This window comes from Pundamilia nyererei, unplaced genomic scaffold (assembly GCF_000239375.1).
Source record: "Pundamilia nyererei isolate P.nyererei 1_Seehausen unplaced genomic scaffold, PunNye1.0 scaffold00012, whole genome shotgun sequence".
Lineage (NCBI taxonomy): Eukaryota > Metazoa > Chordata > Actinopteri > Cichliformes > Cichlidae > Pundamilia > Pundamilia nyererei.
The window spans coordinates 2,492,857-2,510,603 of NW_005187413.1; the positions used below are offsets into that span (position 1 = coordinate 2,492,857).

The 17,747-nt window shown below is 40.0% G+C and overlaps 1 protein-coding gene across 2 annotated transcripts in view; it reads left to right on the forward strand.

The window, feature by feature from the left end:
* Positions 1 to 2,909: 2,909 nt before the first annotated feature.
* The window catches only part of il17rd (interleukin 17 receptor D), a 33,325-nt gene continuing 18,487 nt past the window's right edge, over positions 2,910 to 17,747 (forward strand). For both annotated transcript variants that reach the window (XM_005724422.1, XM_005724423.1), the window contains exons 1-2: positions 2,910 to 3,075; positions 15,722 to 15,776. In XM_005724422.1, coding sequence (XP_005724479.1) covers positions 2,956 to 3,075; positions 15,722 to 15,776 — 175 coding nt within the window. In that variant the 5' untranslated portion in view covers positions 2,910 to 2,955. The remainder of the gene's footprint in view (positions 3,076 to 15,721; positions 15,777 to 17,747) is intronic.

Sequence of the window (17,747 nt, forward strand, 5' to 3'; positions counted from 1 at the left end):
TGTGTTGTGTTGTTTGTGTTGTGTTGTGTTGTGATGTGTCGTATCGTGTCGTGTTGTGTTACATGTAGTGCCGACGAAGGACAGTTTTCCAGTTTAATTGTACTACTGTACTATGTATGACTGTGCAATGACAATAAAGAGTTATCTTATCTTATCTTATACTTTACAGAATCTTTAAGGTTCACTTATTTTATTTACCCAGACTGTATGAAAGAGGTGTGGCACACACAGTTTTGAAGAAAGACGTGTACATATTTAAGTTGTCACACTGTCATAATAATCACACATCACTGAACTAATAAAATGGACAGAAAGCAGTGTCAGTTAAATATGATTAGTGCCACTCTTCATATTTAATTCACACTGCTTTTAATTCGCTCCAAACCAAAGATCTCGCCTTCCCCCTGTATTATTTCTGTTTGTACATCCTTGAATCCTCTTTTTACCTCCATTCCACACATTCACCAGAGATTGAGGCAGAGGAGACAAGACACACGCAGAGAGGAGCTGAGACAGTAGGCATTTAATGACACATCTTTGCTTTAATACATCTTCTTACACTTATCTTTATCAGGGTCACTGGAGCCTATCCCAACTACCACACGATGAGAGACAAGGTCACCAGTCTGACGCAGGGCTAACACAGAGCATTGTTCTGTTAGAGCTCAACTGCAGCTGTATTTTATAATCTCAGCCAGACAACCATTCACATCTATCGGCAATTTAGAAGTACCAGTTAACCATGTCTTTGTCAATGTCAGAATGTCTTTGGACTGTAGGAGGAAGCTGGAGTACCCGGGCAGAACCCACTCAAACACAGGTTAGAGTTAAGCATGTTCTCTCCATGTTAGGGGGGAAAGCTCACACAGAAAGGCCCCAGCCACATGGTGGCATTGATCTCAAGATCTGTTTGCAATATCAGTTAAATATGAGTTGGTACAGTTTCAGACTGCATTGTTCTGTTAAAGCTCAACTACTGTCGTATTTTATAATCTCCGGTGTAAAACTAACTTTAAACCATGACATTTCTTTTTCATACAAGGCAACTTTGAATGAAATTTACAACTAGCATAAAGTGACAAGATGATGCACCTTTTTCTGTCACATACATAAACCGTTTTGGATTGCACAGTTTATCATTTGCAATGAGTGAAGCAGCTTATGAATACATAGGAATAATTGTTTGTAGAGTCCTCCACCCTCCTTGGGTTGTATTTTCCAGCTGCATGCCACACCTCCTTTGTACACTGAAGTCAATTACACTTCCACAAAGGATACAGCTGTGCATCCTCAGATATACCTGAGTCTGTCTTCGACATGCATTTCAGAATTCGAGATATCCTTCAATATGTTGTAACAAGATTGATGTCTGGGTTGCAGGCAGAAACATGGTGGACACAGAACACAAAGATGGACAAATGAGGTAAATGAGAACTGCATATTTGGTGGGAGGGACTAAGGCACAAGCAGAAAAGAAAAGGGAAAAGAATTGAGGATGTAAAATCTGATGAAGGGGGAAGTTGCTTTCATTATGTGTGCATCATGGCAAGTGTGGTTCTGGAGACCCCTTACTAAAGCAGGAACAACCACACTGGTGGCTCTGAGGTTTTTGACAGGGGTTTATATGCCACAACTATGCAAGATTCAGTCACGAAGCTTAACAGGTGTGCAAATAAAGGCTCGTTTTGAAGATGGGTGTGGTTCAACCAGCTGTTAAATGAAGCAAACAGCTGTTAAAGGAAGTATATGTAGTGTGCAGGTGGGATTTATATGAGAGTCTCCTCCTATAAATCATATCTTTATCCAGTGTGTAAACAGATAATGTTCTTACCTGCAGAGGGCATTGTTTGAGTCTTTGTGTCTGTGTGTGTGAGTGTCAGGATGCCAAAATGACTTCATGCAGACACCAACTGAAGCAAGAACTACCACAAAGGTTGCTTTGAGTGCTTTTGCAGGTGTTTTTCTGTGGTCATACAGTCAAAAACGATGCAGGTGAGATCAAACTGAACTTTGCGTATAGGTGTGGTCTGAAAACTCATCTGTGATATGGCTGGTATCATCTCATCCCAATCCCATCTCATGGATGGGTTGTCATTTTTTGATTGCGTTTACTTTGTTTTTTGATTGATAGCCACTCCAGACACACATGTGAATTTCTGAAAGAACCAAGAAAAAGTAAGCAAATACCACAACCTTCCACCCTATTCAAGTCATGCATCGCTCCAACGTGTAGTTACATTCCTCAGGGCATGCATGCCAGGTTACATAGAAGGTTATGACGCAGAGTTAAACTGGTGTAAGCTATGACCTAGATCTGACGCAGAAATACAATTCACATGGTGGGACATCTTGAGCACCAGGCAAGATGTCCTCACCCCACAAATTATAATTCACACAATGCAAATTTGTCTTTTTAATTATTAATGGATTTCCCAACCTTTTACCCGATCTAAATCTGATTGTAATCTGAACCCCTCAACAACCATCTAAAAATTGGCCTGAAAGTGAAAACTGGCCAAAGAGCTTAACCCCCAAAAGTACAAAGCTCACAACCACATAAGACTAGTTGTAAGTTATGAATACCTGTTTATTTTCCAGTCTTTTAACTTAAATCTGAATCCTAAAACCAAGTTTGCAGTCTTGCCAGCCTGTGAATGTATGTCTCAAAATGAGCACTGGCTAAGATGTCCTCAATCCCCAAAGTACTAATCACACAAACACAGATCAGTACTGCAACAACATTTCCCAGCCTTTTCTTCCTAATCCAAGGGTGGAACCTAAAAACACAGGAGGGGGGGAATCCCTTTGAATATCACTTCAAGAAGGTGAGTACTGGCCAAACTGTCCCTGTAGGTCCCCCACAAAGATATGCGTGCGCAGTACACGCATGCACGCGCGCTCACCTCCTCCGTCCTCTCCTCCTCGCTCTCAGAGTTGTTCAGACTTGAGGGAGGAATGGCGGCCCCTCGGAGTTTCTTCATCTCTCTCTGCGGTTTATACCTGCTTTTATATTTCCCATGTGGATCTACGACATCGGGCACCAGAAGAGCGAATCAGGATCGATGCGGGTTTAAGGTAAAGCACAGAATTGAACATTATCCCTGGTGTTCAGCGACTTTTCGTTAAAGCTGTCGCTGCGACGTTTCAAGTGTCCAAAAAGTTCCGTTTTCGGAGACGGTCGTGTTTTTATGTCACTTCTGTAGTATATGCAGTCAGGTTCTTGATGAATAAGCCGCCAGTTTAACACATTCACGTGTGAAGTTAGAGTTATGCTCGCTTTTTATTTAATTTGCTGTGTTTTTAATCTCAGGGTGCGTTACCTTTACCTGTCTGTCTGCGGGGTTCTAGCTGCAGGTCTTTTGCGTAAGGCTGCGAGCCAAACTCCGTTGGAACAAGAATTAATTGATCTTTTTCTCCTTTTATTGGAAATTTGCAGCCCCTCATAAGCAACTTCAGACAAATGTCTGAATGAGTCTGATATCATGTTTAATTCGGCATATAATAAAATAAAAATGATTTTAGTTGCTTGACACTATTATCCTTTACCTAATCTCCAGTCTGGTTGGAAGCGTAATTCAAAGAGATAGCAAGGGGGTGTTTAAAAGTTTATAAACAAAACAAAAAAAAACTTATTGATGATATTTATGTGTTGTGTTTGCCGAGTTGAACGCATATTTTTCTGCTTTTAACCAAAACGCTTTAAACATATTGTCGATATAAGTTTTGTCGCTTTGTGGCAAGTCTTAATATCCTTAATTATTAGTCATCAGTGTTTGGTGTTCCCTTGTCCTGTTCGGCATTTATGTAATGCTACAAAGTGCACATCACTTGGTTAAAACTCTAACCCCAACAGCCAAAGTCGAGGCGATATTTGCAGGCCCTGTAAATTATCGTAGGTCGTAAAGCTGATTTCCTGCCTTTTGTGTAATCTTTTAAAAGCAATTGATGTGGAAAACAGGAATATGTGAGCTGACCCACCGCCTCCAAACGCTTGTCCTGCTTTTGTACTTCACGGCAGCCTTGCTTTTGGCCATGAATGAACCAGTGTTTGGTCTGTGCCAGTTCAGAATAAGTCTCTAGATTCCGTAAAGGCCAGTGTGCATGAATTTCACTGCAATGTGAAAAGAACAAGTCTCAGAGATTTTTCATTTGTGGGAATTTCTATAGTTTCTATCCTCAGGCTTGTTTTCTCCTCCTCTCTGTAATGAATTTAAACATCATAAATGTTAGTTTATTTCAAAGGTCCCAAGGACCTCATGTTTGTGTTGGGTTTTCTTTATTACTGAAAAAGGTAGATTTTTTTTGGCCATTAGACTTAAGCTCCTGCAGTTGATAATTCAACATTGAACGTTTGTTGTTTTTGGCCAAGTAAAATTGTATCATGTGCTTAGGCTGCACAATTAAATAATTAAACAACTAAATATAGAAAAATTGATAAAGGCAGGGGAGAGTTGTCAATAGTTATTTCTTTCAAATATTGATTTTTATTTTCTTTCTCTGAATCACACCAACAGGTCAGGGAGTACAGACTAAGCTGAGATTAACTGATGAGTTTCAATCATTGCCAGTTAATCTGTAAACCCATCTCAATTATTCAGTCATTTATTTTAAATGTGGCTCATTAAAGTTGCCAAGAGTGCCAAATGTGACGTCTTCAGGTTTTTTAGTGTTGACTATTATTTACACTGATCATATACTCTGGTTACTGTCATATATGACAAAAAAGATAAGCAACCTCTCACAATGGAGAAATTGAAGTTAGAATATACTTGTCAGTTTATCTTCCATAAAATAATAACTCTATTATGAAGTGTTAAGAAACTGTTTTTTGTTTCCATGTTTTTTTTAAGTGAAATAAAAGTTTCTCTGGTTGCATGTGTGTCCACTCTGCAGGTTTTAATTTTCCTATGTTGATAGATGAGTCCTACATGCCTTTGATACGCTCACTCTCCTTGTGTGTGTGTGTGTTATCCTGGTTTCCTCTTTGGCTTTGAAGTGTTTTCTACAGGAAGCTTCACACTGTTTACTCTGCTGAAACATTCCTTCCTGCAATATACCCCCCCCCCCCCCAGACACACACACACACACACACAGTCTGCCACCTCCCCCTCTCTTCTTCTGCTTCCTCTCCTTTCACACACACTTCAAAGGCTGCTGGATGGGGGTGTGAGGGCCTGCTATTCTACAGGTGTGAGGTTATTAGAGCTGCGCGTGTGTGCGTGTGTGTGCGTGTGTGTGCGTGTGTGTGCGTGTGTGTGTGTGTGTGTGTGTGTGTTAGTTTTACGTGTCAGCATCATGCAGGAAAAGGCTCCTGATTCAGGATAGATATTAAGTGTCATTTTAATAACCTCTTGGTTTCAAACACTCCATCTTCTTCCCACAGTCCAGTGACATGGATGATGTAAGGATGCGCTTGTCCAACATTTTCCACTTCCAGTAGAATATTGATACCTTTGTGTTGTGCTAAGTTACTAAGCTATATGAAGAAGAGACTGGGAATCATTCCTTTGTTAGGGACGTGGCTGCTTTGACTGTCATGTGTCCAGGTACAGGCTGTGAATGCCAGACCTCACCTAGTGTCACTGAGCTGTATATCTACCCTGTGTTCAAGCTGTTGGTGCCTTGTAGAGTATTTTCATCAGACTAATATTCTGGCTTACTTAATGGTACAGAGCATGCAATAAGTCTGAGATTCAGTTTTTGTGAGTAAAATCTTAGTATTTTAGCTAGCTAACCCAATTTGCTAGTGCTAGCTGATGCATTAGGACTGAAGCTTTTTGATCAAATCTGGTAACTTCTGAAAGCAGAAAAGCACCAGAAAAACCCAAACTTTGAGGCGTCAAAACACAGTCTTAAGCCAATGGGTGATGTCACTATAGCTACCTAAATCTTTTATACCCAGTCTCTGGTCCTGAAACATTTGCAGATTATACTTTTTTTTTTTTGTAAGGGTTAACAGACTCAGAATAAGAGTCAGCATACTTTATTAATCCCGAAGGAAATTATGTGGGTTACAGTTGCACCATTATAAATACCAGTAACAGAAACAGACTATTTAACAATACAATATGTTAGAGATTTAAGAAATTTAGGAAATATGAACAATATATATAAAAATCGCTCAATAATAAATATCACGGATTGACAGAGGTGATTATAAATCACTCGGTACAGATATCCTGGAAAATACTCAATACCATTTTCAGTGGTATCAGTTGCTGCTTAAATAGTTGGGGGGTTTTTTGTTTTGTTTTTTTTTAAGCAGGATGCTGCTGTCCTTTTTTGCTGGTAGACTTTACAGACATTAAACATTACAGATGGGCACGACTTTAAGGCTCCTTATCATTTTATTATTAGCTGCTAGCTGCTAACTTAACAGATGGCTAATGTGGCTGTCAGACTAACGGTTGCATTTACGATGTGTCTTTAATACTTTACGGACCTCCCGAAATTGCTCATGACATTTGTTCTGTGGCGTCAAGATCAACTGCTTCAGCTGCTAGTGAGGGGAGGGGCTGTGTGCCTGCCTGTCTGTAGCAATTGTGTGTGATGTTGTGCATTAATACTCCTGCAAATAAGTATCTCATCTGTTTATTAGTATCGATTAATATCAGATTTTTTTGATAAACCTACTCAACATTCCTGCTTTGAAGAGCTACATGTTGGTCAAACTCAATGAAACCTTTGTAATCCAGATGTTGGCTGCAGTGCCTCTAATGATGCTATGAAGTTTATTTAATTTAATTAGCTAATGTAGCCTGTAAGCTCCAAGCCTCTACATTTATTTTAACGGTCTTTAAATTGCTTGCTCAGATTTCTTCAGCTCCCTCTGGAGCCTTGCAAGACTATTGCAGTTTTTACAAAGCTGGTGTAGTATTCATCAAAACAATTAAACAAGCTTTTATGTGTGAAAACAATTGTGTTTGTCTACATGGATAAATAGTAGGGTTTGTTTGTTTGTTTGTTTTTAAATTGCAAATGTGTTAAAAGGAGGTTTGATATTAATCCTGAAACTCATGGAGGAAACCTCCTTTTTTCCCTACATCATCCAGAAACCCGGTTACTGCAGAGAAAGCTAGAATGATAGATGATTTAAGTCAACGTAAAATCTCTTTTTGTAGTGAAACACATCTGCTGAAGCCATCACATCTGTCTCAGCGGAGGAAGGAACTCATTCGGCTTCCTCCTCTCTGTATCCCTCTCTGGATTCTTCATCCTCCCGTCTCTACCCTGCCATCATTTTTCAAATAAGGTTTCCCCTGTGAAACCATGTCACATATCTAGGGCGTCGGTGTGGTTTTGGCATCAGGGAGCCTCAGAGGACATCGTGGCTGGGTAGGCGTCGGATGGGAAACGTGTGTTTTCTGATTTCTGGCGGCTGAAACAGGCAGAAGGTGAAGCGTGAGTGCTGGAGCTCCACCTCTATCATAAAACAGCTCAGGGAAATATTTTTCATCGCTGTCCTCTGAGGCTTTCTGAGGAAAAACTGAGTTTTACAACTTGAACTTTACTTACGTATGCGCTGGAAATGTCCTAAACAGCCCTGAGCAGAAGTACGAGGTAATAAAAGGAAAGCGAGGATGCTTTAAAAACTTATGCAACGAACAGTTTTGATTTATTGAGTTAATATTTTGTTCTTAAACCTTTGGAAAACTTGCCACAGTTCTTCTGTGGATTCACGCTGCCTCAGTGTGATTCCATCTCTTCATGTCTTCATGAGTGAATGATGTTAAGCTCCGGTCTGCATGCCAAAGTCTCCCTGGTACCTCCAGTTGATCTATGTTGCGTTTTTCAGAATGTGAAAGCACTTAGGTAGAGAAAAAAGTGCATGTGTGGATGGTGAGTGCTCCAGTACAGAAGAAAAGTGCTATATAACAACTAGTCCATTTAGGATTCTAAGTATCTGCTATTCTTCTGGGTGAAGATGTTTTGTTTTTTTTGTTTTTAAATAACCATTTCAACACATGTACTGCAAATCTTAATTTTTTTAGACACCTTAACAGAAATATAAATGATCTTCGGTGGATCTTCCAACTTCCATCGTCTAAAGTCTGTCGTGGTTTGACTAATCCTGTGAGAATGGAGCAGGTAATTGGTCAAATCACTGCAAGCTAATGGAGTCTCTACTTGGGAAGTAGTGTACTTTGAGAAGTGAGAACGTGTCGGGCGTGCACTTTCTCCTGCTGTGTGGCTACACGTGTGAAAGGGAAACATCAGACAATGTCCCGACCTGATTCCTGTGACATTGTCAGGAGCTCATCATGTGTAAAAATGGGCCACAGCTCTTCCTTCAGAGTCAGTTTTGTTGCAAAGAGATGGCCCCCTGACGGTGGTGGAGAATTTAATTGTGTATTTTTATGTCCTTCAAACAAAGAAGAACTTTGTAGTGAAAGGAAGATGTTGGATGTTAAAATCCTAAATGAAATTAAAATGGAGTTTTCTCAGGTAACAAATGAGCGTCACATGACCTCGTTCTATAGATTTGGACCGTCACTCACTACACATGTATAGTGTTGTCTAGGTCGTGTATTTTCAAAGGAAGTCAGGATTTGGCCTGCTCAGAGTCTCTTAAAGGACAAACCGTCACAGCAGGAGTGAAGGAGCTCCTCCTGGGTTAGGAGGAGGAGTCCTGATGAAGAGGGGTGGGAGGGGTTGGGGGACATTGAGGAGCAGTCATGCAGGAGGAGGAAGCCGCAGGTTTTGTTCTTGCGGTGGGAAATCTCTGGTTGGCTGCTCCCGAGCTCACACTCACACAGAGTTTGTATTGTTGGACCTCACTTTTGTTTCCAGCTTTTTCTTTCTGGATTTGGTGCTGAACCGAGATCATACATGATTTCATGTTCCTGTTCAGCAGTTTGTCATGTGACAACAGATGCGTGCGTTCCTGCTCTCCATGTTTAGCCATTAATAAAACATTTTGACCGGACTGCGCTCACTGATTGGCAGTTCCAGAGTCGTTGATGATGCACGGTTTAGGTAATTTCTAAAGATGATTCACCAAAGTCAGCCTGTTTGTGAAATACTTTGTGTCTCCAATTTTCATCTAGCATGTCTGACCATCTTTATCAACAAGTGCATGCTCCTCACTTTCGATGCGCCCTCTCTATGTTCTTTCTCCGGATGGATGCACACTTCCTCACTTAATCTATGATCCCACAGGGTTTCCTATCAAACTGCGAGCCTATTAACTTGAAAAAGCAGCAGGTCTGCTGTTAGTAAATTTTACTAAAAGAAAAACTATAATAGAATGAGAAAATCAGCTAAAAGGTGTAAATTAATGTGGCAACAACCCCATCTTTAGGACACAGGAACGACTGACTGCATTTGTAATTAAGTGTTCTATTGGGTAAGCATTGGGGAGCAACTTGGGTTAACTGTCTTGTCCAAAGATAGTTTGACATACAGACAAGAGAAGTTGGGGATCAAACCACCAACCTTCTGATTAGTAGATGAGCAACTCTACCCCTGAGCTATAGCCGTCTTTCCTCAGTCTTAGGCTTTTACTATCTTGTATATTTAATAAGTAGCAGAATATTTTGCTGCCTTTTCATCTTTACTGGTTAACTTATACACTAAATGCGTGAAATGATTCGATTCAGTGCCATGTGGAGGCAACAATCTAGCTGCACTTTTAAGGTGGAACACTTTCATCCATCCTACTCACGCTGACTGAACAGAATCTATGAACAGATCTCAACATAACAGTTTTAACCGTGTTTTTACTGGCTGCCTTGTATTAAATATGCTTTAGTGGGGATTGAAATGTAACTGTACTATGCAAGAATCAGTTTGAGTTATTAAAAAAAACACTCATAGTGTGTTGGATTGGTGTGTTTTATGCATTGCATGTTGAATATCTGTTCCGTGTCTCAACAGTATCTGGTTCTTTCATCAGTATCACTCTCCCATGATTTATGAGGATGAAGTTAAACTATTTCTCAGTCCATGCTGAAACTCCCAAAGCCCTAAAAATAAATCCTTTAACTTTTCTTCTGATAGAAGAATAAAATCAAACATGACTCCATTACATCAGAAAGATTTAATCTTTTGCCACACAGTTCATGTGTCCTGACATGATTTTAAAAAACAAAGTTCACCAGGTGATCATAATAATTATAAAGTGCATAATTTTCTCTTGTGTAAAATACCAGTTTACAGGGAAGGATAGAAGGAAAGTACATTATCAGTGTTGATTAAAGGTCTCCGTCCGCCTCAAACAGCCTTTTTCCCCTGTGATGATGATCACGATGATGATGCAGCGATTCGTCAGAACTGACAGTCTGCATCTGCTCCAAAACGGTATTTGACACACAGTGAACAAGATCCTACAAGACCAGCACAGACTGAATCCAACTCCGACTCAGGCGCTTTGTTATCAGCGGCCTTGTTGTGCCATATGGAAGTGTTTGGAGGTGTGTGTTTGTCTGTAAAAGGCAGGAAGACATTAAGAGGGCTGAGTTTTTAGCCTCGAGGCTTTTGCATGAACAAGGACCTCATCAGCTTCACACGGTCTCGCTGTTCTTTGTGTGCAATGAAATCCTCAGTGAAGTTTCAATGAAGATAAAAAGGTTCAGGTGGCTTTTTTGAAGTAGTTGCCATAAAGGAGCATTTTCTTTGGTGGGGTAGTCCCTGGAAGTTTGCAGAATTGCTAAAAAGTGGTCGTATTGTGTCTTATCTTATCGCATCTGCGTGCAGAAAACAAGTTCTCTAGAAGCAAATACTCAGAGACGGACTCAGGAGGGGAGATGAGTAAAAATATATCAATTATAACTTAATAATATTGACATGATTAACATGATAGGAGTAATCGAACTCAACTTTTCACTTAAAGAAAAGCAATCAGATGTCCCCGACCACATGTAAGCACACTTCATTTTTATCATAGCAGTCCCAATCATTCCTTGGGATCAATCTAAACAAATATTTATTGATTAGACTGAATGAACTGAAATAACAGCTGGAGCTCTCTGAATGTTGATTGATTGTGCCTAGCAGTTTTGAAAGAAATAAAACAGGGGAACCAGCTCCATCTTCATCCCTCAGGTTCTTTCAGTTGGGCATGAATGTAGGATGGCTGGTTTAAGGTACAGCCTACTGGACCATCACACAAGCAGCTGTGATTACTGTGGCATATTAACATCCAGGCCTGGCAGTGGGCTGGTAGTCTCCGGGTGCTGCTCAGAGCTTTGGAGATCCACATCTGCATGTTGTAGTTACCTGAGGGCAGTGTCAAAGACATGTAGAGGCTTTTCACATTTCCTGTAAGCTACTGCTGTTTATGTTTGTGGTTTTGCTGCTCCCTTAGCATTGACTTAGAAGTTATAATAGACAAAGAACTTTATTTTATTTTATTTTCAGTGAAGTGAAACCAAGTGTTGAAGATAAATACAGCTTTAACAATGTGCTGAAGAGCTTAGTCTCATGTTTTATTTGTATTTATTTATTTTTAATTACCACGAGCCTGGAAAAACTATTCGGTGATCAATCTCGGCCTCCTCAGCTTTTTATTAGCACTGTCCATGTGTAGCATATCTAATGTGTATATTAGCCTAACCATTAGTTAGCCCATCATTACATGTGAAGTTCAAAGTTACAGTTGTGCTGTATGATTTTTAGAAATACTTCACTTAGTACATGGTAAGTCAGCTTTTTATGGAGACTTCCTGCCTGCAATTCAGCTGAAAGCTTTACGTCTTCTTTTTTCATTGATGGAAGGATGTTAAACTTTATTGTAGCACCTGGAAGAACAGCAACACTGAAAGAGTTTGGACTGTTTTTAACTCTGTGGTGATTGCTTTTGGCCAGTGTTTGTTTGCTTTTGGGAATTCAAGGACCATTTTAATACGGAAATACCCAATGACGGCAGAGTTAGCAAGCAGATAAAGATAAGATAACATAAATGACTCTATGAAGACTGATTGCTAACCAGGTTTTAGCCCCCCTTTTGTTGAGCATGTTACACCCTAGTAAAGCATATGGACAAAACTGGAGAGAAGTCTGAACATTAGGACCTGAGCTGCCTGAACTGCAGCTTGATGGACATTTATGAATTCTGGAAGAAGTGGAAAAAATGTTGTCTAAACCCAAGTAGCTGCACATGAGCTTAAATGGAACTGCGTTTTGAAATCTGTGATTTAAATCTGAAAATATCTGAGAAACAAGTGAGCAGCATCATAAGTGATGGTGCCTGACAGACGCTCTGCTCTGCAGGCACTTCAGCTCATCGTGCAGCTCTAATCTTCCTCTAATCTTCCTCCCCTGAACAGAACTTTTGTTTATGCTTCAGCCCAGGAGGAGTATGTTGATTAGAGGTCAGCTGGGAGTTTGTCCCCACATCTGGAACTGGTCTGGCTGGCCCAAACAAAACGAAGCAGAGGAGAAGTCTGCTAAGTGAACCTTAAAAGCTGTAATTGAAGAAGTTCCTGTTTAATCAGATCCCTCCTTCTCTTCTTTCCTCCTTCCTTCCTTCCCTTTTTCCTTCCCTGCAGGCTCGGTCATTACTTCTCCCATCATCCTTTACTCCCCCATTCCTCTCCTGAGTCCTTAGATCCTTTCCTCCCTTGTGTGCGCTGATTAATTACTGTTTCAACTAACTGAGCCTGCAATTAGCTGTCTGATTACCACAGGAACTGATTTTGTGTGAGTGTGTGTGTGTGTGTGAGTGAGTGATGTTTGGGGATTCCCAAGGGAAATTCAATGTTTCTTCAAAAGTTTTTGTTGTTTAAAGAGTTTTGTTCTTCTTGTCTGAAAAAGTGAATTTTTTTTTTGGACTGGTTTGTTTATGCGTCTGCGGACAGGATGTCAAACAGCTGCTCATCCGGTCATTTATTGTGAGTGATAATGAACTACTTGTATTTTCAGTTGTTTACTGATGTGGATTCATGTCTGCTCGGGCCTCAGGGGGTGTGCGTATTTTTGTGTGTGTGGATATTTGCAGGGGAGAAGCATAATGATTATTACTAGTGAGAAACACCTGGCAACAGGAAAAAAGAAAGCTTTTTGTGTGTGTGTGTCTGCTGTAAAGTATTAAAGTTTGACTCACAGCGGTGGGCGGTTTAACTGGTGGTGAAGAGGGGTAGAAATAGTTCGTTAATTCTGAATTATCTAAATATGCAAGTTAGTAAAAACTCCAGGTGTTTTTACACAGCTGGGTAACTTTAGGGTAGCTTAGAGTTGCCATTAGTTGGAGTGTGAAATGAACAAGACACCTTTTACTAAACGCTGAGATTTAGCCCCTTAGAATCAGGGCTGGGTGGGTAAAGCACTTAATGAATGTATGGTTAAATCTACCTTGTAGTCTCAAGTAAGTTGAGTCTTCAGTAAGACTAGAAAAGTGCTACACAAATACCAGTGAATTTCCAATTCTTGTTTTATAAATTAGGTGCACCCCTTTCCTTTCCGGTGTGCCTTTTGTCTCTTGCTGTTTTGTTCACCTTGACCCAAAAAGACTAAAAAAAAAGGAGCCTTTAGTTGACAGGATCTCAGTAAATGTCACAACATTTTTTTCTGTAGGTGAACCAGTCGATGCTTTTTCCCTTCAGATCGACAGAGGTCTGCTAGCTGTTCAGCTTTGAATGGTACGCAGTCGAGGTGTAGGTTGGATGCCTGCTTTGGCCCTTCGTTGCTCTTCCTGTAGCTAAGCTTGTCGCATGGGCCTCACTTTTCTCTTAGTGCCACTGCAGATTTTCTGCCCTTGCACGATGGCCAATATAGTCAGTCTGGGCCTGACCCCCAATTGGATGGCTTTTACTTATTTGTTAATTAATGAAGACACAATGTTTATACCATGTTAAATGATCAACCTTAAATTTGCTTACCAAAATAACATTTGCTTTGGATTGGAAACAAATAAATTCATAATGGACTGTCAGACAGTGAAGATCAGAGCCAAGTCAAGTGTTTCTGTCCTGTAAGATGCTGGAGTGTTTGAAGAGATACAGGAAATGTTGTAATGCAAAACCCATAACAGGGTAGGAGCGGATCAAAAGTACCGTCTTAATTATAATTTATGTATTAAGACATCACTATTAAATAGACTATTACTTAGAAAAAAATATAAAAAATTAGAATGACTGAAGTCTGATATCTTGAATAGTCAAGTTAAGTAAACATTGGTGACTTTAAGAAGTGCCAGCAGCGGCGTCACGGCACATTTATTTTTTTGCATTTTAGAATATTAAGTTTGTTTATTTGATTAAAAAAACTATTTTTCCCTTTTCTTAGACAACGTGTGATTCTCATGAGTTATTTTATTTAATCATAATAAAACCACTGATGCTTGTCAGTTTGTCCACTGCAGCACAGCAAAATAATAACTGTTGACAAGTGAATTCAGCAACAAACACCGTGCATTGTAAACAAACACCGTAAACAGTGCTTACTGCTACGGTGTGACACGGAAAACTCAACCTGTCAGTCACAGAGGCTGTGGTGACACTGCTGTTAAAACTTGACAAACTTGTAACTTCTAACTGATTCATACCAGAGTGAACGATCTAATTTGAGGAATTTAAATGTGTGTTCGCAATGAGTACTTGACCTGTGATGTAAAGTTATTTACTTGTTATTATGTTTTACCTCGTACGTTTTTAGCAAAAATGTAGTTCCATGCAAAACCAGGTTTTTGTGGGTCAGTGCAAGAAACCAGGAAGTCCTTTTTTTTTTTTTTTTTTTTTTCCTCCCCCTGTGCTGTTGGTGGAAAAAACGTCCCCCTTGATTTTTAATTAGCCTTTTAGTTCATGCTGCCAGCGGGACACGTGCACACACCGCAGCATATAAACTTCTAAAGGTCAAAGTTCATACAGCAGAGGCCAACTTAAAGCACAGCGTATGATTAATGCAAACATGATTAGATGAAACGTTGTGTGTGTCTGTGCGGACTATTTTATTTATTTATTTTTATCATTGTTGTGTTGCCTTTAGGTGTTTTGCGATCTGGACAATGAGGGACTTCACAAGTATGTCATTAAAAGTGTGTGTGTCTTTTTGTATGGATGGGTTGTATTTGTGAGGTACAGTGGCTGCTAATAAACAGCACACCGTCAGTAACACTCGCACACACTCAGCTGGGTGTCTCTTTGATTGGTTTCAGGTGTGTGAGACCAGTCTGACACCTCTGTAATAAGCCTGAGGGGGTGTGTGTGTGTGTGTGTGTGTGTGTGTGTGTGTGTGTGTGTGTGAACATAAAAAAGGGTCAAAGCCGTAAAACTGCTGAAACAGTCGAGGCTGAAACATGCGTAAAGAAAGTCCTCATCTTTGTGTGGGAACATGGAGAATGGGCTTCTGGGTAATTGTAGCTCACAAGGGAGCTGATGTCTCGTCTTATCTTGCTGCTCATCATGTGTTACTGTATCTGCTGTTCTTTGTATTAAATAGACCTCATGGGTGAGGTTGCAAGGATAGCCCAGTCCCGTCTATTAAATGGAGATTTGGTGACCTTTCTCAGGCGCCAGCTTTTATCTTACAAAAATGTAATTATTGCTAAAATTTCCACTGCTAACACCATCTTAAGACCAAGTCATGGCTTTTACGTCTGCATGGCTAGAAAGCAAGTAGACTTAATGTCTGTTCACCGTTATTGTCATTTTGTTAAAAAGAAGTGAAACAGCCATGCTAGGTGACTGGTTTGCATAATCTTCTGCTAAAAGTTTAAGCTTTTTCACGCCTGTCATCAGGAGTGGTTACTTTCATATGTCTCATATATCTCTGTTTTCTCCCTCAGGTACCTTCAGGTGCAGATGGAGGCCGCAGGCTGGCCGTTACCTTCAGAGCCGACAGTGAGTTTCTCTTAAACATCGTAAATCTGCACAAAGTGGCTGACTAAATGTAGCAAAAATTGTAGCACACATGGTACATTTCCTCTGGTTTGCACATTGCATTGTCTGCATCAGGTGTACTCTCTTAAATCGTTACCCATTAAAAGCATACTAGGAGTAAGGAAGCATCGAAGCTCTGCTGGTGTCCGTCATATTTCAGGCCTGCTTACAGAACAAAATAATTGGGTGTTCATCAGAAGTTTGCAAGAAGATGATCTGTAAACTATTCTAATGGTCATGAAACCACTTTTATTGATACATACTTAGGTGTCAAAACTTGTCACTATGGGTACAAGAGAGGTCATCAGATGTTGTCTGAAAGGGGGGGGGGTTGAGGTAGACTCCATGTGTTGCTGTTCAATTATAATCCTTGTTTATCTTACATTGGGTCGTAGCAGGTCCATGTATAAAAGAAGCTGCTTCATCTCTTCACCCCTCAAAGTCAGCTGCTTTCTGATTGGCTTCCCCTTGTAAACATGAGCTTTGAACTTAATGAGCTGAGCTGTGAGACTGAGATGGCAAAAAACAGTCCAAAGTGTTAAGACCATTTAAATTTGCAGACCTCATTACTGGACTCTCTGGCCATGTTTAACATCAGCCTCTAGAATATATAACAAAAAATAATCTAATCTAGTTCTGATTATGTTTGCTCTACCTAACTTGAATTTCAAGGTATTTATTAGTTAATCCAAATAAAATCACATTATAATATCAAATTTGAAGTGTTACAGACTAGAAGAGAGCTTTCATGCAGGCATTTTATGGAGATCGTTTTGTATTTGACACTTAAAATCCTCCACAGGTGTGACTCGTTCCTCTGAGGGTAAACCTAAAATCTTTCACTAAGATCAATTTGATCATAAAATAGTTTATTTTCTGTCATATTTGATATGAAAATCTGCAAGCCCTCCTTACCCTCGCCCACATCATCTCCTCTGTCCTCCTCCTCCACCTTTTCCACCACCACCCTGCGCCTCCTCGTCTTCTTTTGTTCTTTTCTCTGTAAAAGTCAAGTTCCTGAACCGTGGCCGATCCCTCCCTCCCCTCTTTGTCTGTGACCATGAGCGAGGAAACGCTTTCAGATCCCTCAGAAAGTGTGTGTGTGTTGTCTGCAGTGTTATTGCAACCCCTGCAGCTAACAACTACATGCGGTTTAACTATTTTATGGAGTTTGCTCGTGTTGATTGAGGAGTTTGAAAAAAAAAATTTGTTATATTTGTGCGATAGGGAAAAATATTGTCACAAATACAGATTAAATTTAAATAAGAAAACCTGTATTTGGATCTAGGGGCTTGATACATGGATGGAGTGGACAACAACTTCAACCTTGGTGGAGATTATTCCGTGTTTCATCTAATAAATGTAAAAAGTCCTCCTTCCTCCTTCTGTAAGGTCCAAGATGTTAGTTAGTTAGTTTAAAATTGTGCATGAGGGAAAAGTGCAGCAGCAGCTTTAATTTATTAACTGTTTGTGCCGTAACTGCAGTTCCTGTGTTCAGTGATTCTGAGTTGATTCACAGGTTCAGTTTTTAAAAAATTAGAGTGAGTCTGATTTCTTAAAGATGTCCTCCCCTGTGTTTGGACACAGTCAGGTCAGCTCTTTCCTTGTGTCTCCAACACTTACTGTATGCTACGCTAACATTATGTAGGTTTGTATTTGCTGACATTTATCTGCAGATTAAACCAAATCACCCCGTACTACCCAAAATGTCAAACTGCATTATTAACAGAATGTGATTCTTTTGTCTGAGGGTCGTCTTGTGAGTTTCTTCCATTTCTCTGATTTTCATTTAATCTAGTTTTAACACATATTATGTAAGCAATGACGTGTGGGTCAGAGGTCAGAAGATCATGTGAATTCTGAAGATCAGATGAAATGAAAACACGCTTGGAGCTAAAGTGAAGCGCTCAAGTGTTTTAGCATGACAATCAG